General features: G+C 39.0%; 1 protein-coding gene across 1 annotated transcript in view; it reads left to right on the top strand.

Moving 5' to 3' along the window:
* SLC49A4 (solute carrier family 49 member 4) overlaps window positions 1–18,410 on the top strand; it is a 57,775-nt gene that overhangs the window by 19,061 nt on the left and 20,304 nt on the right. The window contains exons 3-4 of the mRNA XM_084289381.1: window positions 7,310–7,578; window positions 13,286–13,415. Of these exons, the coding sequence (XP_084145507.1) occupies window positions 7,310–7,578; window positions 13,286–13,415 (399 nt within the window). The remainder of the gene's footprint in view (window positions 1–7,309; window positions 7,579–13,285; window positions 13,416–18,410) is intronic.

Below are 18,410 nucleotides of genomic sequence, written 5' to 3'. Positions count from 1 at the left end.
TAGTATTCTGTGGGTTGGTAGGGTTTGACCTTCACATTAGATTTCACAATACAAATGTAGTTACTGAGCACCTCGAGTCGTGGCAGTGAGAGGGTGCTGTTTGGTAATAAGTCTCATTAAAACATTTGTTGCAAAGCCAGCAAAGCAATGACAGAGAATGACAGTGGAAACAGGAGCAGCATGAACTGACAGTTTTGTTATTTACGAAGTGTTACAGGGAGGATACTGATAATTGGTAGTTCCTATAAAGAGACTTATTTACCATGTCTTAGGTTTTTGAATTTTTTCCCCTACTTAGATATATCTAAGTTTTCCCTTTTCTGTACTAACAGATGATGCTCTCTTACTGCATCTTGTGTACATTTTGTTTCTATTAGCTAGTTGCCACCTAGTTTGTATTAAATATTTTATTCTTGTCATACATATTCTTCAATAATTCCACACCTTCTGTTTTTCATCCCTGAAAGTACAAAGAATGACATGGGATCATCTCATTGTTTGATGAGCGATATGTGATAGTGATGGTGGTAAACTCCTGAATTAGCTGTTTACAGACTCCCGGTCTGTTTAAATTCTTGGAGTGGTAAATCCAGCAGGTAATGCCTTAAAGGAAACTCTGAATTCTCAGCAAGGGCTTAGTACTGCAGTAATATTTAGTAGACAGTGTTTCTGCAAAGCCTCAACTAGCATAAGTTTATGCTGGAAGGCAAGAGAATATATTTGTGGGATTTTCAGCTCCATCTCATATAATAGAAATTCTTATTCAGCTGTAGAGATCCTTTAATTATTTTTTGTCATCTTGAGATCTTTGACTTCAGTAGTGTCTTGTGACTCTTACTGTTGGGTAATTTCTGCCCTTAAAGAGGAATTCATATTAGTTGAGTTCATATCCACATTGCTGCATTATGATCAAAGTGTCCTCTTGCTCTTTCACTGGCCTGAAAAAAAGTTTTGTGGGAATATTTAAAAGGGCCTTGTTTATCCAAGTCTTTAGTTTACTGCCTCTCCTGTGCTCTCCTACTCTTTCACTTAAAAAATCGTAGTTAGTTTTTGCCTCTAGCGCTAAATTTTCCTCAGATTTCTCACACGGCAGACCCGCTAGCAGCCATTCCCGGTGCCTTTCCCCGATAACTTGTTTCAGGATGTTTTGCCTCATTAGCCCCTAATGTAATTGCCTACTTTTAGTTTACAGCAACGCTGTTTGTTTTGGATCTGTTTGAATTTGTTGAATGCATCCTCTGTTCACGTTGCTTTAAAGATATCTCCTTTCAATGAGGGGTTTGTGGAATGGCCTTAAAAGGGGGGGAGGGAGGGTGGAAAGCCCATTTTAATAAAAATCAAAATCCAAAAAGAAGTTTTGACTTCGTATACCCTCATCCTTCAAACACGGGTAATGCTTTGAGTGACAAATCACTCTTTGCTGCCGTGTGACAGCTGTGATGACCGTACAGTCGCTTGGCGTGACGGCGCGGGGACGTGAGTGAATTTGTCACCGCGCTGTCAGGGGTCTCGCCGTGCTCCTGCGCCCTCCCGTTCTCTGTCAGGATGTCTGACAGAGACGTCGGGGTCTTGGCCTGAGATTGCCACTGCTTCTCCTTGCAAATCCTTGTCTGTTTCTTGGCAGGCTCTCAGTAATAATAGTTTCGAAGTAACTCTGCTGTTTGATTCCTTCAGATTTAAAGCCCAAACTCGCTGTTCCTCAGACTGCTGCAAATTTGTTTGCTGGTTTCTTTCTCTGAGAGAAGAGAGGTGAGGCTGCAAAACCTGGGAAACACCGTGGTCTGAGGCCAGCTCTTCTAAAGTCTGCTCCTGTAGCACAGTGACAGGTTGTGAGGAGGCCACGACGTGTGCCGTGGGTGAGATGTGAGCCGAGTTCCTGATGGAAATAGTCAACAGCGCATTTATAAAAGTTTTCTCTTTTCTTTTTTTACTTTTATTGCTGGAGATAATGTACCACACAGTGACTCAGGCTTTCCGCTCATAATAATTTTTCTTATTGATGGGGAAAAACAACTTTAAATTATTCCACATATCAATGGTCGTATGCATCAAAAACAAGCTAAAAATGCTAATGGCCTCAATCCATGAATATCCAGAAGGCATAAAGCTTTTGTAGTATAAATATATCATTTAATGAAAATATTGAAAAGAAGTGCATTCCCATGAAATTCATCTTTCAGAATGTTATTTTTAATAGATGAATTCATTGCTTTACCCAGCAGTATTTTTTATTCTCAGTCCTTTTCCAGACACGCAGCCTTATTGCACTCTCTTTTGGTTATAAACAGGACAGCGTTTGCACCAGGCTCTCCCCATACTCCATGGCAGTGAACTGCTACAAAGCATGAATTTGACCTTCCAAATTCCATCTGTACCTTAGAAGGTGCCACTTAATAGAGGTGCCTTTTGTTGCATTTAGTTTGGGGAGTCTAAAGGAAAAGCTCTATCCATTTCTAGTAACTTGATTGTGAAAAATCAAAGACTTTTCATTACAGAAGTGGTATCAGAGCCCTCTGAAGTACAATAAATCTTTTAATGTATAATGTAGATAAGTCTACGTGTTTTCTTATTCTTTTGCTTGGGCAAGCAACTTGCATCATGCATCAATGTAGACACTTGAATAGGAGGTATTCTCTGGCTTTGTTGCTGTGTAGTATGGCTAAATTCAATAGCACTTGAAAGTGCTCTGAAGTCCTCTAGTGGAAGGGTCTCTTTCATTTGCTTCCAGGAGCTACCACAATGAGCTAATCACTATATAAACTTATTCGTCTTCCAAATTAGCAGGAGATGAACAATCCACTTCTTTCAGTGAGTGAAAATGTCAGGCGTGTGAAAGATAAATCATCCATCTATTTCTGTAAAATATTAACTTCTTTATCCAGAATCCCGTTTTATGTTAATTGTTAGGATCAGCAATTAATCTACTATTTTTTTCCAAAATAGGAGGAACGCACAGTGCTGTTTCCCTGGAGCAGCTCTTGGTGGCTTCCTTGCTTTGCACGCATAGCCAAAGAGCGACAAGACTGAGTTACCAATTTGTTCATTGCATCTGTATAGAAGTCGGAGTAATGACTAAGCAGTCAGTTGACATAGCAGCTAGCAGGAAAAGCATAGTAAAAATTTCAGGAAGAAAATCAACCAGAAATCCCGTTTTCACAAGGCTCTTGAGATGGGCTCCTCTCCTGCCTGGGACCCAGAGGAACCTCATTTCCCAGTCAACTGGAGGCTCATCGGAGGCTGACAGAGAAGATCTGTGATGAGAGAGCCCAAGTGATGCATGGGGGCTAGCTGCCTCGTTTTTCCACTGTTGTTTCTTACCAAAGGAAAGTGAAAACACTTTCCACTCTATTCATTAATGTTAAAGCTCTGATATGACTTCTCCATTGGTAGCCTTCCTAAAACAAGGTCAATTAAAAGATGTTAGATGAGCTTTGGAGAGCTATTTCAGTGCTGTGGTTTAAATCCATTGTGTTATGAGTCATTTCTTGGGTGGCTCATTTTTCCTTCTGCTGTTGCCTCTGTTTCCCTATCTGAGAAAGGAAGTTAATGAGTTATTTTTTTCATTTAAAATGCTTCTACGTCTAGGCATGAGACATACTGTGGTAGAAACATTAAATGTCTGTTATTTTTACATGTAAAAAGTGTTTATATAATACAGCTTTTAAATAGCTTAACAAATCCAATACTTTGTGGGACTCGGAACATGTATGAAAAGTTTCAAGCTATACAGGGAGAAAAAGATAAGTAAAGCAGCCTGTAAATGGAAGCTCTTACCAATCTAAGCTGTATGGTATTGTCAATCACTAAAGCCTTTTTCCTGTATGTCACTTTTTCATATCCAGTTCATTCAGTGATGCTGTAATTTCAGCATTTGTAGCCTCACATGCTTTTGTTGTTGTTGCCTGACACGATACTGCAGCTGTGACAGCAGGGAGTGAATAAAGCAGGTATAACCAGGTTACTGCTTCAAGCTTACAGAAAATGTTCTCTTAAGGATGTGATGAAAACCACATAACTTATTTAAAACTTAACTTGACAAAAATTGGAAAAGAGCTGAAATACATTATGGAAAGACTCTTTCTTCTCTAATTTCTGTTGTATTTGAACTACCCCTTGCTCCATCTTTTTGCAATTCAGAGGCCAGTTCAGGAAGAAATGTGAACAAACACATCTAGGTAGGGTCCCGAACTAAAGTTACCCTGTTAGCCCTTTTCTTGGAGAACAGAAATCATGTTGTACAGACTCAAACTGAAATAGTGGCAAGGAAAAATCCAGTTGCTCTTTGCACATTTTCAATAGCAGAAACAAGAAGAAAATTGGGGAATAAGAGAAACAAATGTCTCTTGATCTTGCAGTAATTTTTAGTGCTGGTGATGTACAAGAGCAGACTCCTGTGGGCTGTTAGACTGAAATCTAGTGCAGCGTTGATAAGACGTTGTAACAAACAGCGAAAAGCCACCAGTGCTGTTGCGTTCATATTTCTCTCTGGCAGCTGTGGTGGCTGCTACATACGTCTCCCAGAGTAGCAGATTAGTAAATGCACCGAATCACATTTTGAATCTTTTCCCTATCTCTCTAGGGAAATGAGTTAAGGATATGTAGAGGAACAATACAAATAATTCTTTTTCTCAGGGTAAAAAAAAAAAAAAAAAAAGCTTAATTCAAACCAGTATTGAAAAAGAGATAAAATAAGCTTTAGACTGTTACATGTAAAGTTGTTTGAAGCAGCCTGTACACCAGTGGCAATTTAGTCCGAAAATGTTTTTTATTAGACTCAACATGTTAGATTTGAAAAATTAGGCAATATGAAGACAAGAGATGCTCTGCCCTGCATGATAATGTCAAGCTTGGTAAATGCCAGAAATGCAGATGGAAAGGCAAATCAGAGCAGACAGCATACCACACAGGCTAGGGCAGGGGAGAGCAGACGAGAACATCAACAGAAGAGGCCTACAGAGAGACAAAGCTAAACTCTTTACATGAAAACACTAAGCAAAGGCAGAAAAATAATGTACAATTTAAGTTCTGAACTACAATCCTGCTTTCTCCCTCTGGATCTGCAGAGTAAAACTAACAGATGTGTTTCCCTCTGGTATTAAGTATAAAGGCCTTTATGTTACAGAGTTTTATTCAGGTATGGAGTTGGATATCAATAATGTAAATCTGAAGTGTAAGTACATTAAAGGAGTATTTATAATTCTCACAACATACGACATTTTAACAAAACTTTACTTTTTCTACCAGAAGATACAGATACAGAACCATTGTGTTTTTTTCTGGTTTTAGTGTGTTTTATTTGCCCTTAGATTGAATTGCCCAATCAAGTGGGCATACCTGAATTAAAACAGTATTACTGGAGTGAACAGAGGTGTTAGTATAGCACTTATAGCTGTAGAGGTTATTTTGTATTAACACATTTTTCCTAGCATACCGTAATTTAAGTATTAAACTCCCTTTGGAGCACGACAAAACGCTCAAGTAAAATTGTGGTAGTTATCTCAATCGCTACTGAAATGTAGCTGTTTCTAGGGATGCAGAATAACTGCAAATACCCTGGAACAGGGTTTTCCCATATAAATATGGGAATAATTTATCACAGGGGGGAAAGTAGAATGAATATACCAAAGTACACAAGGTACTACTTGTTCTGTCTGAAGTATGCTGGATTGGAGAGTAACCGTATTTGTGTGATGTGTCCTCCAGAAAACTCCTCCAGAGTATTGTTTAGATAGTGCTTTTTATTAATTTTAAACTATTTCGTTTGATTATACTGGGGGCCACAGTTTAAAAAGCAGTAAAAAGACCTGGCCACATCTTGGTGATGTCCAGCTGAAGCACGTCATGAACAAATAGTAATGAAATGTATTCTTGCTAGGTGAACTTTATATAAAAAGAAAAATAAAAAAAATACAATTGCTTATGTAATTGCTTACAAGACTGGGTATTACTTTTGTCCTAGCTGGGAAAGCATTTCCTTCAAATGGTATGTGATAACATTTTTTTCTTCACTGTATATTTTTCATAATTTTTTCTTAAAGACTTAATTTCTAATCAACAGAGAATCAGTAATATTTATCCATTTTTATTACAAGCTAGCTTGTTAATTTGATAAAGAGTCTGTCAGCATTTCTTTTGCGTATTTTGTCCCATGGTGTGCTTTAAAAAACTGTTGTCATGCTGTATATTATTTAGTCATTTGTGGCTTGAAACATTGCCTAAACATTGCTAACTTGTTGTTTCCCCATTTTCAGGCCATAGCTTTTTATGGCTGACAACTCAAGTCTTGAGCAATAACATTGGGTTCCTGCTATGCTTTGAAAAACATCACCCATTTAAAAATATCATCTGCCACCATTTTATTGCACAACGGATAGATCTACTTTGTAGGGTTGCTGTGTTTTGTTTGATTTGCTAGCTGTTTTTATATAAATTCCCAAATGATTTTGCCTTTCATGGACGATCACTTTTGGAAAAGTCAAAGTAGAAGGTTTCTGGCTGAATTACACATGTAGGAGAACCTTCAAAAAGTCCTTTCTGTATGCGCTTATTGTACTAATATGAAGCCAAAAGTTGTAGGGACTTCAGTGCTTGGAAGTAGCATCTCTGTTTTGTCACCAGTCTTATCTGTTAAATCCAATGAGTGTGAAAAACAAGAAAAATCTGGGTTTCCTTGGCTGTTTCAACACCATGTTGAGAATGGCCAGATTGCTGCAGAAGATGATTCTCTTGGAAACCTCAACAGCCTGGCCTCCTCATCTGTAGGCACATAAAGCTCATCTGCGTGTGTAAATAAAAATAAATAATGCAGTGAAAAAATATGCAGAGTATTTTTTTGCTGAAGTGTTTCAGCTTGGGATCTGACGTAACTAATTTAAATCTTCTGTGGGATTTATGCAGGCAAGGGGTCAGGTTTAAGATGCTTGTAGTTTAAAGCTTTTCTGCTACTATTCCTTTTATACTTTTAGATCCTATCATGATACCTTTCCTTTTTTTTCTGTAAAGAAAGTTCCTTTTATTCCCTCTTCCTTTCCTGCTTTGAAGAGAACATTTGCTTCTCCATTTATCTGAGGTAATGAGAACAGAGTAGACCTGGATTCTTTAAATCAGTCTAATTGGGCTTCTTTTAGTGTATTGAATATTCTTTTTTTTTGTTTTGCGCAGGACTTTCATTTCTTTGTGCAGTTACTCCATTCCAGGCACTCAGTATCTTATGTGCAATTTTTTTTATATTTTTTTTTTTTTTTTTTTTTTTACTTTTTAAACAGGCGATTATCATCCAAATGGCTGTCATCTCTATTCTCTGTTCCAGGCTGATTCATGGAGGGCAGCTGTTAAATGGCTTGGCGGGGCCAACTGTGATGAACGCAGCACCATTTCTTTCCACGACGTGGTTTTCTCCAGATGAACGTGCCACAGCAACAGCTATAGCATCTCTGCTCAATTACCTGGGTGCTGCTGGTGCGTTTTTAGTGGGACCTCTTGTAGTGCCATCTCCTAATGGAACATCTCACCACCTGCTGGTATCACAAAGCAACACCGAACACATCAAGGACCGCATTGAGGCTGTATTGTATGCAGGTGTGTTTAAAAAAAAAGTTAATTATAAAACATTTACATACTTGTGTTTGGTACTTGTGAAGCACTACCCTCTAGTGGCTGGTCTGCAAAGGAAACGGTAACTATATTGATGGTAAATATGAAGTGGTAAAATGTTCTGCCATCAGAAGGGTTCACTTTTTCCCTTTTGTGTAGCAAAAATTATAAGGTAGTCTTTCGTACAGACTGATTCCAAGTGAAGAATTTCAATTGTTTGTATCAGCTGATATTAGGAATAACATTTTCTAGGAGAGCTTATACTTGCCCAGAGCTTCCAAACTGTTGATCACTTCTTGAATTTTCATTAAAAAGAGAAGTCTCCATGACAGGTTGTTTTTTTCTTCTGTTTCTGTGAGGACAGAAATCGTATATTCCAGCATTAAATTATATTCTGCATTAATTCAACCTTAATTTATGACTTGCATGTGCCTTTCAAATGTGATTAGATTATTAATATCTCAGAATCTAATACTGGAATTAAAACTCGATCTGTTTCTTAACTAAAATTTTGGTTTTAACTGAAACCCTCTAGTTCTTATGTGGCGAGGAATTTCAATGAAGTGACAACAGTTTTGGTGCAAAAAAACACTGATATAAAATTCACCCGATATAATGTAGTTTTTCTTTCCTTTCTCTTTTTCATGCAGTGGCTTCACAGCTCTTCGTGTCACTTACAAAAATTAGCAACACTCAGCAGCAAGCTTTAAGTAAAAGAGTTCCCCAAGTGCTTTAAGGGTCTGTGATCTGATTTTTAGTTGATACTAATTGGTATAGCATTGAGAGCACCTAAACTTTACCATGTTATGGCATTTTTTTGCTTATAATTCCAGCCTCAGAAATGTAGCTAAGGCTTAGTCCTATGCATTCCAGATATCTTAAGGTGTATGTATATTGTGTAACTCATAGTTTATGGGATTGAGTTAACTGTGATCACTTATTTCTGGCTGCTATTCTTATGGAAATTTTGTGAAGTTAATACTTGTATTGGGTGAGGTCCACTTTATTGTAAATTTCAAAGAAAGCATAGTAGAGCCTGGATCCTGTTTCAGCAGGTAGTTGACTCTTTCCTTTCAAATACTTCTTGCTGGACTCAAAGTTATTGAAACAATGAAATTTGGGTTTGGTTAGGCTCTTATCAGAGATAAATCTGATGTTAGAGCCCCAAAATTTCATGGAAGATAAGGTGACCAGTGGGAAGGAAGGAAGAAAAAGCGAAGTAGAGTGAGTTTGTGTCCTGCTGAGCAGCAGATAAAAGAGGAACAAAAATCCAATGATTAGAAAAGTGCTTTAACACACTCTTTCTGGATTTTCTGTGGAGCAAGAAGAATTCATTTGCCCTAAGGAACTACAGTTTTGTACCTAAAACCCCTTCCTTGAGCCTATTAGCACTAAAAATGTTGCTTTCAGCAGCCCATTAGGTTCACTTTTTCTTCTCTTCTGTTCCGGGAAGCTTTCCTGAGTATTTTCTTGAGAAGATGGGAATAGATCTTGCTTGCCAGCAAGGTTCAGAGATCTGCCTTGCTGTGCAGTGTTTCAGCACAGCTCTTTTTGCCTTTCTGAGTCAGCAAGGACTTAAAAACAGCCTGTCCTGTAAACCTGCTTGGGATTGTTGGTCCCAGCATAAGATCATCCTACAGCAGCTCTTCAGTTTCTTAGGATGTGTGTTTTGTGGGGCAGCTGTAGTTCTTCCTTTGTTCTAAGTACTTTTAAATACATAGCTGGGGTTCACTGTGCAGCTGTACTTGCAGTGTTAGCTATGTGTCTCAAGGGGTCTTTCCAAGATCCTTTTGTTGTTCAGGCACTGAAAAAGAGATGGTTCCTGAATGTCAGCGGCCTGTGGAGAATCACTGAGACAGTGGCAAAACATTCAACTGGTTTGAAATTGGCAGGAGCCATCCCAAGAGGAGGTTGCTTCATATCCCTTACGGGATTTGTTCCATCACACCTCAGCTCCCTTTTTCCCAGGAGCTCAAGAGGCAGCTGACCCTGCTGCTTATCTCTTCTGTGCTCTGCTGTGCCATGTAGGCTCCAGAGATAGAGGAAATTCTGTCCCGTGGTAGGTGACAACTTGTGGTGGGTACCTCATGGTAGTTGTACAGCTCTGTCCACCTGTGGACCACAAAATACCTTATAGGTTTGGTAGGGTATTATTCATCCCCTTAAATCAGCTAGGCAGAAAATGAAAGTCAAACAGTCTTCAAAGGTAGTAAAGGTGTTAGAGAATGGGACAGAACAAGGAGCTGGACTCAAGTGTCCCACTTCTTTAGGAAGTACAGTAGAGCTTGGTATGACTTCTTATTTAAGGTGCTATAGGAAAGCCAGTTTCATAGGACAGGCACTCTGCATTCTTGAGTGTTTTGTTTGTGATGGAGCTTGTTGCTGTTGCATGAGGTACTATTAGATAAGCAGCACCCAGAACTTAGTTATTTTTAAAACCCTAATAATGTGAATTGTTAACTTGGGATCAGTAGCGTGACAAGTGTGTGCTAATTTTCCAAGGACTTAACCTCAAACATGATTACGAAGCAATTGCTTATAAACCCATTCTGAAATTGCTCTGTTAACTCCAGTCTCTTCTGTGTTTCATTAAATTGCTGTTCCTGTATCTCGGACATGGACTAAGAGCTCAGCTGAAATATCAACTTGTTTCTGTGTCATCTGTGTCTCTACACATTCCGGTTCACAGCTGAAATAGTACGGATGTAGCAAATCAGGATTGAATTGTATTACCTGTATTGCTTAAGGAAGCTCGAACTGCTCTGGACTTGAGGCAGAGCTTTTATCTATGTGCTTTCCTAAATATTAATGAAAAATCACCATTTCTTACAAATTTTTGCATGTATGCATATATAGCTGTGTGTAAAGTACATGTGTGTATATAAACATAAGAAAAACAAAGGGGTAAAGAGGGCACTTCACGTGTGTGTGTGTGTGTGTGTATATATATATATATGCACATATATATGAAGTGCCTTCCTTTACCTTTCAGGAGAAGGTGAGGGTTTCTTTGGTTTTGGGTAGGATTTTGTCCTGTAAATAATCTGTCTTTCAGAAGGAAAAAGACTTGTATCGAGGAGGCTTGTATCTCTGTAAACCTCTCTTTCTCTGTTTAGGGCTTACACAGCCAGCAGGAGTGCCTGCTTCCAGGGCTATGGTGCAGGCATCTCTCCACATCGACATTCACAGGTCACTGTGGCATGATATCCTCATTGCTTTTGTGAGACATTTCAGATTCATTCCTCAGCAAAACATATACAGCGCTCTATTTCTGCACACTAATTTATGCTGACTTGCCCAGTTCCAAGTGCTTTGCTGCATCCTTTGCACTATTGAGAATCTGATAGCTTCTGTGGAAGAGCTCCTCTTTCATGGCAGCAGCTCTCTTGGTCTCAAAACATAAGATATAGGTCAATATTATCTTTTGCCTTTTTATTCCTTGCTTGCAATCTAATATTTGTCCTGGGAATGTATTTTTCTTTACCTAGTCTGGTACAATAAACAATGATTGTGTTGATGGTAGGCTTCCTAATGAAGAAGCAATTCAAGATGTAAGGAATCAAATGCATTTGGCAATACCTGGACTTTTAGTAGAGGTGCAAGTGTGATACACAAAGCTAAGATGGCAATAAAGACTTCTATTTTTAAGTAGAGGGAGCTGCTTTGGCTTTGGATAGGCTCCAAAGTGAATTCTGCTCTTTTTCTTTTGTGCACGAGGGCAGTGCTTGCAAGGCAAATTCATTAGCCTAGGAAGTATAACACTGGGAAACATTAAAGAGCTGCAAGATGGTACTACAAGGACTGCATGCTGATTTTAATAATTAAAAAAAAAAAAAAAGTAGTTACTATACTGCTCCTACTGCAGTAATCTGACTGGCATGAATCTTGAGGTGGTAACCCTTAGAAGAGGCCCCAGATGAGCACCTGTTGTAAAATATTACCATGACTTAGAAAAAAATCATCAACCTGTTTTATATTCTTTGTAGGAAGATGTAGCCTTTCACCTTATGCCATTGCAGTATAATAAAGTTAAATAATAAGCACCTTAGAAAACCTCTGTTTTTACGTGATCACATTCTTATTGGCTCTACCCATCTGCAATCTGAAATCTTCCTTTCAATATGTTACCAAGTGTGGATGTGCATGTACCTATAAATCTGTATGTAGATGTAGGACAAGGGGATAAAGAGTCTTTGGCAAGCCTTGGTTCCCTGTCCAGTATCATCCTATAACGACAGAGCCTCTCATCCTTTTCTTAGATATGGGATAACCAATTGTGGCCACTTCTTTATTCATTGCTTGTGTCCTCAAAAACAATGCACAGGAAGATAGAAATTCATCTATCTTCCGGAAACTAGAGGAGTTGTAGAGGGACTGCAAGGACCTTGACACACAAAAGCTGTAATTAGACCACAGTAGGGGAAAAGAGACACCACGCAGTTCAAAAAGAATCCTTTTTGATTTGATCATGGAGACTAGCATTGTCACATTTCTGGTATGCTTTCAAAATAAATTTAGGGTAGATTATTTTTCCCTGTAAGTGTTCATTTCCCATCCCAATCTACAGCTGATCCATTAACACTTAAGTATTATTTACTTTTCAGTTTCCTGAACTTCTTTTCTTTTAGTTTAGCAGAAAAGCTGGCGAAGTGCCACGTTCATATTGATTTATTAAAAAAGAAAGAAGAAAATGAATGCAACTGAGTATCCAGCTCTGTTGGAATTTATTTGTGGTGTTGGTGAACAATTCTTTGTAATATGATCACAGGTTCTTTTAAGATAACACACTTCAGCTATATGTTTTTCTCTCTGGCAGCAAAGAATCTTGTTTTCAAAGAGGACAGCAGTAATATTTTGGATTGAGGTCTGTGGATAACATGATCTATGCTGTAAAAGGCCTGTAAAACAAATTAATTAGACTGAATGTGGATAGAGTTGTTTTTCTTCAGAATGTCTGATCATGGGGCTTGCTGACAATTTTCTGTGAAGTGCTCATCCCTTTGCAGGGTCATGTCCAAATTTCTACTATGAAATGTTTTGAAGATCTGGAACACCTGCTGCTAAACAAGAGGAGCATCTACAAACAGCTGTATTCTTTCATTTTTTCCCCATATTACCTCCATTCTCTCTATTCCTAAGCAATGGCTGCTCCTATGCTTTTCCTTTTATATTCCATTGCCATGTAATACTGTTTGTATCCAAGATGCTGCCTTGGTTGACCTTTTGTTTGCCTTCATCATCCTGTATACCAAGTAATTGTCGTTCCATGCCCTGGGGCTTCCCCAGTCCCATCTGTTTAAAGTCTCTAGCACGCTGTTACCTGCCTTGCATTACTTCCATTGCAAAGAAATGTGACCGGATCTTCATAGTTCTCTTTAAAGAGAAAAAACAAAAGCTTGCCTTTTGCTTCACCTAGTTCCCCATGTGTGAGCCTGTTGCTCTGCAGCTCTTTTCATTGGAATTGACTGCCGGTATTTCTCTGTCTCATTGATTCTCCATCTCAATTTGAAATCTTGCTTGGGGAGTGGGGGTAAAAATCCTTCAAGTTATGCAGGTCTGTTGTCAGGAGCGGTAAAGCACTTGTGGTAGGATTTATGTATTAGAGGCTGGCTGATAACAATGCTGTGCTGAAATAAGTCTTTCAGTGCTAACATCTGTTCTCTGATTTGTTTTTCTTTGCTCTCTTGTTTAGAATTTGGAATGGTTTCCTTGATATTTTCCGCAGCATTGGCCTACTTCCCCTCACGCCCTCCATTCCCTCCCAGCGTGGCTGCAGCTAGTCAACGGCTTAGCTACAGGAGAAGCTTTTGCAGGCTTCTAAGGTAGGTCCTCATTTGGTTTCCACTTGAAATATCAGCACCTGAATAAATAAACACAAGTGTGCTTTAATCTTCTCATCGAACAAACAAGTTAGTTCGTAGTGCTTTTAAACAAAATCAAATTAAATATTAATGCTGAGACATAAAAGGATGCTAACTGCTAAAAAGCCAACATTAAATTTTAAATGGGAATATGTCAAGCATTCTTGCCAGAATCCTTCTGCACCAACACTGCTGTAGTCATCCTTTTAGCACAGCTTTTCTTATGCTACACTTCTGTTACATCAGGTTATACAAAATTGTTAACAGTGCATTGTGCTGGGTGTGAGATAGCAGTTAACACTGGGCGTAACTAACTATAAAGCTGCTTTCTTCCATGCTTCTTACACTGGAAGGAATTTGGGAGTTGCTTACCATTCGAAGAAGTATACAGCTGCTTTCATTCAGCCATGGGAGCAATGAATGAAGTATCTGAAACCATTGTATGATCTATTAAATCTCATTACTCATATGTTAAAATATAAAGTGGGGATAGGAAAAGTCTCCAGATGCTTCCAGACATGTTCAAAGATGTGTTAGTTTCCTTGATTTATTTTAAAAGAAAAAAGGTTATAAAGAAAGCAACATATTCAGCTTTACAGCTTCTCTTTTGTTGTCTGCTTAGATTGTTAGCTCTTTTGGTAAGACCCAGTTCCTCCCCTAGTGTTTGTAAAATGTCTTGTGTAATAGGAATCTGGTATCAGAGCAACTGTAATAATAATGCTGAGTAAAATAGTGAAGGCCTGTGCCTGGTACCTGATAATGCGTAGAAGAACTTCCTGGGGCAGAAAAGAATTGTGGTGCAGAGTATGGTTGATTTCACTTGGGAGCTTCAAACTTTTACTGCAATTGTTTATTCTAGTAATGTAGTTATAGGAGCTGAATCTGATCAAAATGGTCTGCTTAAATCTTGGTAATTTTAGATCTTCAGGCATTTAGTTGCTACAGATCTATCGTGTTCTGTGCTTTCTAAAAGTATGTGAAGGGCCAGAAAAAGCAACTTAGCCCTCTTTTTTTTTTTTTTTTTTTCTCTCTCTGGTGTTTTTGGAGAGTTTTGTTTCAGTTTGGGGGAGTAAACTGACAAAACACTTGCTTCTGTGCATTCACCCTGGAGTAGGCTGGCAGCTGGAAGAAGGTGTGAATGCAGCTGGCTGGTTAGTCTGCAAAGTGACCTACTCAGGATATTAAAAAATAGCAATTCCCATAAGGACGCTTAGCACACACAATGATGCTGTTAAACGCCCAAGCTGGTATGTGCTGAGACCCTGCCTGAGGGCTGTGTTGTAAAAATGTTGCTGTCAAACAGAAATCCAAACAGCAACTGACTCCGCAGGTGAAGTGTAAAATTTCAGTTGACAGTGCTCCATTTGGGAGCTTTATAACTATTACATTGCTTGTTCAACATATTATAAATACTGGGCCTGTGATACTGGTACAGGCAGGAGATAAGCAGCAAAAGTGGCTTACCATTCACAATCAACAAAGCTTAGGAAAACAACCTGGACACTTAAATAATGAGCATAGTTTATAGCGTTTCCAAGAACCATGAGGGTTTTTGCTTAATTGCAGTCAGGTAGATCCTTCCCTCCCCTCTGGTATTTATGCATTCTTCCATGCTACCCCTTATCAAAGGTACTTCTTCATTCCTCTGTACATGAAGCAATCAACAGTTCATCGTTAAAACCACTTATCTTGGGGAACCTTTCAGCAACAATCCATCAGGCAAGAGTTTTTTTATAAAAGAAAACGGTATCTGCTGTACTTCAAGAGAAATCCATCAGCTGGTTCATTAGGCTTCTGAGCCCTGTTCCCTGCCTAATCTAGACTTCATAATTCTTGGCAAAGAGGGTCTTTCTTTTGACTTAGTCATGTAGGCTTAAAGGTAATCTGCTGATGACTACCAGGAAATCAGAATTCCTCCTTTATTGCCTACTTACCCTCTGGTGTGAGAACTGAGTGTGTAAGAAATTCAGGATGTGTATGAGCTGGTCGACTGACTTCACCCAACTATGCACCAAAAACCATTCTTGAGAACTGAGGCTTTCATAACTTCCCTCTTCTCTGCTCTAGGCTTCAGGTATTTTTTATTTTTATTTTTTAATTCAAACTAAAGCTGTGCAGCATAACTTTACCATTGAAGTCATGGACCTTTTCCCTTGGGTGCCAAAGGGATCTGTCACATCCTTGCAACTCCCACGCTCCTTCGTGCCTTCAGGTCGTCGAGCTGTTGTCTTCACAAACTGCTCCTTGCAGAGTTGCGTTTTATAGGTCTTCTTAGGGTCAAGCACCCTCTGTAGGCCATTTTTGGGGGAGTTGCTTAGGAACATGGTTCCTTCTCCAGACTGGGAGGTTTCCTGCTTCTGACAGATTATAACAATTAGCTGATCTCTGGTATCAGGAGATAACCAACTCTCTCAGCCTGCAGTGGGAGTCGACAGATTAGTCATGGCTTGGGAGCTAAGCCTGATTCTTTTAACAGTCTATTACACAGTGTGATGGGTGTACTTTGAATTTTGATTTAAAAAAAAAAAAGTGCTGTGCCCTTTCTTGGTTTCTTTGGTGACATGAATATGATTTTTTTATTTATATTTCAAAATATGCCAGAAATTTCCCTGGGAAAAATTCTAATACAAGTAAATGGTTTGTCTTAACATTTGTCTGAGGAGAACATACAGTGATTTTAGCTTTTAAGTAATTAGATGCTAGTAGCCAGTTACATGCCTTTTATATCTTCAAGGGGCTGTGTAAGCCGTTTTTCAAATTTCGTAGCAAGGTTTTTGTACATCATTACTTCTTTCATGAAACTTTTACATGACATCACCATCCAGGCTGAGAGCAGCTCGGAGTGTGCCTGATATTAATAGGCACTGTCAAAGTTATTCTGAAAATGTTGACTGACTTTGACAGGGCTCCCCTCCGAACCAGCCTGTTTTATGAATTCTGGTACATTAAGCAGGATTCTGGGGGGGGGAAAAAAAAAAAGAAAAAGGGAAGGGAAAAAAAAGCAGAAGAAAAGCCAATTCGTATTCCAGGAGAATGGAGCCTGATGCTGATATCCTGTCATAAAGGCTGATATGATGGAAAACAGTGTGGGTTCACCAGTTGATGGTGTGACAGACAGCTCATTTCTCTATTTTCAGTGGAGCAGTTGCAAAATTGCAAAAACAAATATAAGTTGCTGAAGCCGTGAAAAGTGGAGCTGATGCTTGAGATGTGTTTCAAATGGCTTTAATACTTAATGCAGACAATGCTAGCTATTGCTGGGCAAGGGGACAAAGTGACATCTGGTGATGGGTGTTACTTTGCCACTGCATGCAGCCTTGTCCGGGTCAGCTTCTTTAACGTGAAGACTAGGCAGGGTGGCAGCATGGGAGCCTCTGTCACTGGAGGATGTCGTGATGCAGAGCTGGGTCTGACACTGGGACCAGGAGCTGCACGTGATGGAGCAGCTACCCCACATGCCGGTCTGTCTCGTGGCTGGAGTTAGAGAAAATAAACACAGCACAGGAGATCTGGGTCAAGTAAGTTACAAGTACTTACCCTGCAGAAGCAGCTCTTTAATGAAGGTGAGGTTCAGACAGATACCCAAAGATTTTGAATAATGAGCAAGTGTTATTTTGGAGCAGTGCTTTCAGACTTGCTCCTTCTTTGCAGTCTGTAATGTGGCTATATAATGTCCATGCAAAATGAGTATGTTCCTTTTTATTTCCTTCTACAGGTACTGGAATAGCTTTTACATGGGTAGTATTAAGTAATATCAGAACACCTACCTTAAGAGAGATGAAAGAGAGATGTTAGGATGACACAGGATACACTAGCATAGGAGTACGGCATTCTTAAAGAGAGAAAAAAATTGTTGTCTGGAAGACAGCAAATGCATTAGCATTCAGAGAAATAGGAGCTGTGTGTGGAAGAGCTGGAAGTTTGGGAATTGTTTTTCTTTGCATTAAAAGAAATAATAAATCTGACATGAATGATTCTGAAAGAGGAGGATATGTTCATGTGATATAAATCTGTTATGCAAGATGAGGATGTGTGAGAAGAACAGCGTGCAAAAGAGTGCTGGCAGGGGTGCTTTGAATCTTTGAGGGGAGTAAAACAGTGTAAGCTGCAAACCTCTAAATGTTTGGGAGAATTTTTTATTTTGAAACTCTTACCTTCCCCCTGGCTTTCATAACTAGGTGCTGTTAAATTGCTGCTGCATACCAAGGAACTGGTACTGCTGATCAATATCAAGTTTATATAAATTGTTTGGGAAAAGGTGTGAGGGGGTGCGTTTTGTGGTTACACAGATATCCCTTGGGATAACCTGGGAATTGCCATAACATCTTTTCACTTAAAAATGGCAGTGTTACAGGGTTCAAAGCACATTTTCTGTTCCCAAATGGAAACATTTTATAGGAAAAGTTAGATCCCCTTAGCAAAGGTGTTGCGTTTAATTTTGGTTGTGGTGATGGCTGCAGGGAGGGGGGATTGGTGGTGTTTGTCTGCCAAATCTTGTTTAGCTGTGTACAGTGATGATAATGGCACAGCTTTGATGCTTTATCTTCACCGAATACTAAGAGTTGGATAATTTTAATTGGGGATAAAAGAAAACAGGTTGAGTATTTAGAGCAGACTATTATACTTGTCTCTGTGTTTTGATAGCTCAAACTGTCAAAATTTCCCACTCTTGCAGTTGTGCATGCCTTATTCCCCAAACCTTCCCTTTCTAAATTGTTTTTACTTTTTATTTTGTGAAAGTATGAACCTCTGATTTTATACTTGAAATATGCTTTTTGTAAATTGAATTAGTGCTTATTGTTTCTAACATGCACTTAGGTTAACTGGGTTGCCCATGCAAATGCAGAACTGCTTGTGGAAATGAGAAACATATGAGCCCAGCATGTTACCAAAAGTCTTTGAATGTAGAGACTGGCTTTTTTAAATACCACAGTGCTAAGGCAGTAACATCTCAGC

The sequence above is a fragment of the Netta rufina genome (assembly GCF_964035555.1).
Source record: "Netta rufina genome assembly, chromosome: 6".
Lineage (NCBI taxonomy): Eukaryota > Metazoa > Chordata > Aves > Anseriformes > Anatidae > Netta > Netta rufina.
Note: the sequence above shows the minus strand (reverse complement) of the source record. Positions and strands in the feature narration are given on the sequence as shown.